We start from the raw sequence: 6,880 nt of genomic DNA, 5'->3' as shown, positions 1-6,880 counted from the left end.
CTCTCTCTCTCTCTCTCTCTCTCTCTCTCTCTCTCTCTCTCTTATGGAAAACAGGCATTTTGTACTTAGGACTCCTGAGGTCCCTCTTAAATACTGAATGCCTCTTTTCCATAACAGAGAAAGAAAGCGAGAAAGGGAGGGGGGGGGGGAGAAAAAAAGATGCCTAAGGACAACAATATACGCAGAGGTCGGACACTACTAGAACAGACCTTGTACATTTTATATAAAAAAGTACATTTCATTTAAAAATTTATTATTAATTATTAATTACATCTGCGTTTTCTGAAAAGAAATATTCTGGATTTCAGCCAAGAGTTTCAAAGTTATGCCCCTTTCCAATTCCGATAGAAATGTTTGCAGTGGTAATCGGTACTCTGATATCGATGCAAATGAATCTTGCGGATACTTATAACGTAATAACAGTTGGCGATATACCAGTAGGGTAAATGTGTAATTAAAATTAGTATTCGATTAACTCAAACAGCTTGCAAAAAATGTTTGTTATGAAAATATTAACTTTTTTTAACTGAGTTAAAATTAATTTAACTAAATTAATTTTGGTTAACTCATTATACATAGAAAATATGTTTTTAATAAAGCTATAACAAATTGTGAAAGTAAAATAAAGCAACTTTAAATTACTTTAATATTAAAGTAATATATATTAAACTTTAAATTACTGTAATATTAAAGTTTTTAATTCAATTTTTCAGACTGCCGGTCCCATCTGTACCACCGTTGTCACTTGTACCCGACGTTTTAGTAGATAGTTTTGTAATTACTATGGTTGCTTATACAATATCAATGTCTATGGCATTGATTTTCGCGCAAAAGGAGGGCTATGAAGTCGACTCTAATCAAGAATTGATTGCGCAGGTTTATATAATATTTTTAAATATGTATAATAAATACGCTTATATATTTGTATGCTCTTAATATACACCTATAAAAATATATCAATTCTATACAATTTTACAGGGACTGGGAAATCTTGTTGGATCTTTTTTCTCCTGCATGCCTATCACGGCTTCATTATCCAGATCATTGATTCAACAAACTGTAGGTGGACATACACAATTGGCGAGTTTGATATCATGTGGAATTTTGATGTGCGTATTACTGTGGATCGGGCCATTCTTTGAACCTTTGCCACGAGTAATTATTCTTTTTATTCTTTCTATCTTATAATACAAGCGTCAGATGATCAAATGCATTTGATGCTTGTGAGATGCGCAGTGTGTTCTAGCAAGTATAATCGTGGTGGCGTTAAAAGGGATGCTGATAAAGGTCAGCGAATTTATCAAGTTTTGGAGATTGGACAAGATGGACGCCGGCATTTGGATTGTCACGTTCATTATCGTCATTCTTTTCGATGTTGAGTATGGATTATTGGTCGGTATACTTCTGTGTATAGGAAGGTTACTTATTCTCGCAACGCGACCTTATACGTGTAAGCTCGCTCTAGCACCCGGCACTGAGCTCTACTTGGATACCAAGAGATACAAAGGAGTACGAAGAATTTTTAATTAAAAAAAAATCTTTTTTTCTCATTAATCTATTATAATGTATATAGGGCGGCGCACGAAATGTCACACCATTTAATTTTGCATCAAAATTATACTTGTAAAATATTTTTCAATTGTGTGAGCAAATTTTGTACCTACTTCATGGAAATTCTATTAAACGTGATATCATGAGTCAAAATTGGAAGGTAAAGGCATTAGTTTGTGAAATGCAGGACACGAATTATCATACTATTTGTTTTACATATAACATATTATTATTTTGCCTTATAATCTTTTGGAGACGCACTCTTGTGTTTGATTTGTTTCAACACAAATCTTTAAATAATACATGTCATAATTGCACGACGTCTTCGAGTCTCTGCCACAATTTCTGTTTCCACGAAAAACAATACAACTATCTCTTCATGTTCAACATTTTAAATCGTCCGTTGGCCGCTATTTCACTCAGTTTCAATTCGTAATGTCACACCTAGCAGAATTCCCAAGAAGTACAGAATTTGTGTTCACACAGTTAAAAAATGGGTACTTCAGAAGTATAGTTTTAATAAAATAAATAAAAGGCATAACATTTTGTGCGTCATCTAGTATCATAAGTATTTATTTTCTTAAAAATAGTAAATTTTTTATAAATTTCACAATTATATAGAATTTTTGGCGTTTTAGTAAATCATTAGAATGGCAAGTTAAGAATAAAAATTACTATTAACTAATCAGAAAATATTCCAGACTGTAGAGATTCCCGGTATCAAAATCTTCCACTATTCCGGTAGTTTGAATTTCGCATCTAAACAATACTTTCGTGAGGAAGTGTATAAGGTTGCAGAGCTAGTACCTCGAAAGGAATTCAAAAAGCAACTACAAGTTACATACAACAGCACCATAGTGGAGGAAATTAAAAAGGTAAATAATGTGCGATTTATAATTTTGAAATTATCTACATAGGAGAATATTCCGCTGCGATATATTAATTTAATATAATTGATAATTAACTATATCGCATTTGTTTAATATCTCATCTGTAGTCTCGTTACTCGATATCTTTACAGTTACGTATTCTTGTACTGGACTTTACTGCATTGTCACATATCGATCTGGCAGGCGCGAATGCAGTGCGAAACATTGTTGATGAATATCGTGGCGTAGAAGTGTCTGTTTATATAGCAGGTTGTTCCGGTAAGTATATTTAATCTTTAATATAAAACTTTATCTATATAATTTCTTTCTTAATTAATATCTACACATAAGTTTGATTCGTGATGCAGTATGTAATCAGAAAATAGAGAATCAATGATACATTAATTACTATGTATAATATTATTCACTCTACATAATATTTTCATCTCTTTAACGATCGATTTTTTTAATACATTCTACAAATATAATATATAAAAATTAATCTTACAATTTTTGTATTTCAATTATCATGAATAAATAAAAGTGGAGATTGTTCTTATAAAAATCTACCGAAATGTCAATATCTTCAGTAGGAAAGATTACAGATGAATTAATCTTTAATAATCAAAATTAATATTGATTACAGGTCCCGTATATGAAACATTGAGGAAATTTAATCTGGTCGAGCATAACAAGAATCACTTTTTCGCCATATTCCCTACTGTTGCTGATGCGGTACATTTTGCGCGTTCTCACAGTGAAGTGCCATCGACATGGAACACTTGTACCCACGACGAGAACTACATCAGCAGACTTTGAAACTCGCGAAACGAAGTCACTTATACGCGACATCAAAAAGCGTTCGGTCAAACGCCTCCAACGTCGCGAATATTTACGCATCTTATCACGATTATTTACCATTTCGCAATTTAGCTTACTCATTTAAGGTGATATTATTCGATGTTATGTATATATGCTATGACGGTCGTTCCATCATTTACGAATATTAATGCCGTATTTGCGGTGATTTAGCAAAACTTCGCATCTACAGGCGTTACGATATCGTGTTAAGTACTCAATTAAGCGATCGAAATAACAAATTTGATCGGAGTAATATTTTTTTTTAATTCTTAGATAAGAATAATTTTAGTGAAGTATCTAAAAATTTTTGGAATATTTAAATAAATACAGTTCTGAAAATAATTTCATTGGATCACGAAAACAATTAAGTAGGAAATTCATAGCATGATGAACAAAGTTGCACATTTTTTTCTAGTAAAATACGTCAAAATAAAACATTTTTTTCATAATTATTCATCACCCGCTTTTTATAGGAACAAAGTAATATACAACAGATTTTTTTTTTAGAATAACAGTACAAGGATATAATTTATATTAAAAGCTTATATGATGTTAAACGAAAAATAAATTATGATTTCAGAAATTAAAAAAATAAAAAAGATTAATAAAAAATAGATATATAATTACAGCGATAAGTAAACTTAAAACAAATAGTAAGAATTTACGTAAAAGTTTATAAGCTAAAAGAGATTATATAAAAAATGCTAATTGGTACGACGGCGTTAATTGGCCGGATATAAATCTTTTTTTTTTTTTTAATAAAAACTATATTGTTATCTTTAAAGAAACAATCTAATTAAGCTAGATAACGAGAACATTAATGTAGGATCTACAACAAAAATAATGGTCGTAAAATTTTAAATCGTAAAAAATGGACAAATCATAGTTGAATCAAATGTGAGAAAAATAATTAACTATTCTGTCTGTATTCATAGTGAATTCTTATGGGCTTTCTACATACCTAATCTAAGTTTTAAATCTTAAGTCGTAAGAAATTGCTCAATCACAGTCGAATGTGAGAAGAATAATTGTTTATTAATTGATCAATTTCTTATGGCTTAAGAGTTAAAGCTAAGTTATTACTTATTGTAGAAAGCCTATTACTTTTTGAGACTGACGTCTTAAGTAGAGTCTTGAGAGTAAATAAAATACTTATAAAAATCATATATCAAAATTGGATAAACTTTTGACGTAGTTATATATGCAACGTATCGACGCGTATGTGTTATATTACTGCTGAGACGGATATAAAAGTATATACTTAAGTATAAGCATATTCAAGCCTATGACAGTCAAAAGATTTTCTGAATGCCTAAATAATTCACAGTGAATTATCTATATCCTATATATGCACATATACCATATTTTTGTAATTATTCAAACTGCGCGCCGAAATTTTTCCGGACTTTATCAAACGCAATTAAACTACTGCAATAATATCACAAGTTAAATTAAATTGGCAAGCAAATTCTGAATCTTCAATCCGATATCATATTATAAGGATGTAAAAAAGTATATGTTGTATTTCGTGGCTGTGTTCCAAAATTCATTGCCAGCGCTGAAAATCTACAGCCTATGTTACGTGTACTATACTATTTTCAGCACTGACAGTGAATTTTGGAACACAGCCCTTGTTAATAATCAGTTTGAAATTTATTTTAAAATTCGCGCCGCGTCTGCGCAATCAATGACAATACACAATCACGCTTATTGTCGACGTCTCGATTGTCTCGAAAGAGTCGAAGTCTCGAATTGATCTCAAATCGAAATAATCGTACGTTCCTGTCAATTCGTGTTCTTCGCAGCCACGTCTGTAATAGTCTGTATATTTGTTCACAATGAACGCGTGGATGCAATACTTCAAATCCATTCCAACGTATATGGTAAGTAACGAAGTCTTTGAATAATCACGCTGAAACGGATATCAATCCGCGATATATTCAAGGCGAGTGCATTCCTTATTCGCGAGGTTAGGATTATCAAGGCACCGTATGCCAACGCGATTGATACCGCGAAATAATTTACGTATTTACTTAAATAATTTACGTGTTGTAAATAACACTGCAAATCTATAAATAAATTTCTTCTATATTTATTAGTTACTTGTAAATTTGTATTCCATATATGTTATTTATACGATATGTTATTTATACTAAGCGAGCCCTTTAAATTTATGTACTCTTATTATTTATACTATTTGTTTTAGGATTATGATGGCCAAGCTAGAGCAGAGAGATTGTCGCGGGTCATAATAACGTTATTTGGGGTAAGCTACCATTTTCTAGAAAATACTTGAAATTATTATCATAGTTAAAATACAGAATTAGATTGATCAAATGAAAAGGTGATTGCAGTAGCAGCTATCTCCAGCATGATATCAAAAAGTCTATTATGTATATTTGATGTTGGCTACATACGCAATGTTACATGAGTGTAATGTATATGTGACATCACATATTCTCAAACAGGAGCCGTCCAGTTCACTCATTAAGTGAAGAAATAAAAATTTATTTCAAAAATTCATCTTATGAAGAACAACATGCAATGTGATATGATTTCTAATCACTGAAGACCATGCCAAATCGACATTTATTTCATTTCCTATGATACAATTTTCATACATGGCAATTATCTTATAACGAATGTCAATTAGAAAACATCATATATTTTTCATCAGATAATCCAGTCCAAACGCTTTCTACGCTTAACAAATGAATTGACAATAAAGCAATTGATTACTGATTATGCTCTTTACCAATGCCTCCTATCCAAAGACACGTTGTGTACGTTTAACATTACATACGTAGTCAATATCAAATGTGCATAATAGATTTTAATATTATGCTGGGAGTGATTGCTACAACGTTCGTTACTTTTTTAATCAAACTTGTATATATTTTTTACAGGTAGTCGGCTTCGTTTGGGGATACGCCATTCAACAATTCTCGCAGACAATCTATATTCTAAGTGCTGGATTTGTTATGGCAGCATTAATCACTGTTCCTCCATGGCCTATGTACCGCCGTAAACCATTGGACTGGCAAAAACCACAGTTTGAAGTTGTTCCAAAGCTCAAAAAGAAAAAATAATTGCCGGACACATTTAACACCTCTAACAAAATCTAATATATCATGCAATCTTCAATATGAATTGATTGCTGATAGTGTATACATGTGTATCACTAAGCATTTGTTTTCATGCAGTTATGAGTTACAAATGTCATTAATGTATGAATACAAGTATGTATTGGAACAAGTATGAATGTGAAAGACTTCAGATTCCTTTTTGTAAGATACACAAATATTATACTTTAATGTGTGTTGGCTGTAAATGCGAATATACAAATAAAATAATATTGTATTTGCATAAAAATACATTTATGAATTTAGGTAATCTATAAATAATAAGAAAATTTTAGAAGCAATAAGATTTTTATGTCGGCCGAATTGATGATTTTTAAAAGAATAAAATAAATAAAGTAAATCTGTTTTATAATATTATAGATAAATTGTACGCATTAAAAATAATCCTGTTTTAATTATTCTCTACTATTATGCAGTATTGTACATCCAATTCTTCTTTGTGTGCATTATATAATA

General features: G+C 30.9%; 3 protein-coding genes across 9 annotated transcripts in view; 2 read left to right on the top strand and 1 right to left on the bottom strand.

Moving 5' to 3' along the window:
* Window positions 1-3,426, top strand: part of LOC108754709 (solute carrier family 26 member 6-like) — a 16,894-nt gene extending 13,468 nt beyond the window's left edge. For 6 of the 7 annotated variants that reach the window (XM_018497215.1, XM_018497218.1, XM_018497220.1 and 3 more), the window contains exons 8-14: window positions 309-442; window positions 714-876; window positions 979-1,155; window positions 1,237-1,509; window positions 2,253-2,426; window positions 2,573-2,699; window positions 3,067-3,239. In XM_018497215.1, the coding sequence (XP_018352717.1) occupies window positions 309-442; window positions 714-876; window positions 979-1,155; window positions 1,237-1,509; window positions 2,253-2,426; window positions 2,573-2,699; window positions 3,067-3,239 (1,221 nt within the window). Of the gene's footprint in view, window positions 1-308; window positions 443-713; window positions 877-978; window positions 1,156-1,236; window positions 1,510-2,252; window positions 2,427-2,572; window positions 2,700-3,066 lie in introns of all 7 variants that reach the window. The other variant, XM_018497214.1, reaches the window with a different exon arrangement.
* Window positions 1-6,880, bottom strand: part of LOC108754712 — a 68,212-nt gene that overhangs the window by 59,855 nt on the left and 1,477 nt on the right. The window lies entirely within an intron of this gene.
* Window positions 4,954-6,637, top strand: LOC108754711 (signal peptidase complex subunit 1). The gene is made up of 3 exons (XM_018497222.1): window positions 4,954-5,164; window positions 5,488-5,547; window positions 6,188-6,637. The coding sequence occupies exons 1-3, from the start codon at window positions 5,120-5,122 to the stop codon at window positions 6,368-6,370; spliced, it is 288 nt and encodes a 95-aa protein (XP_018352724.1). The 5' UTR covers window positions 4,954-5,119; the 3' UTR covers window positions 6,371-6,637.

This window comes from Trachymyrmex septentrionalis, unplaced genomic scaffold, assembly GCF_001594115.1.
Source record: "Trachymyrmex septentrionalis isolate Tsep2-gDNA-1 unplaced genomic scaffold, Tsep1.0 scaffold80, whole genome shotgun sequence".
Classification (NCBI taxonomy): Eukaryota; Metazoa; Arthropoda; class Insecta; order Hymenoptera; family Formicidae; genus Trachymyrmex; species Trachymyrmex septentrionalis.
This window is presented reverse-complemented; position numbering and strand designations above follow the sequence as displayed.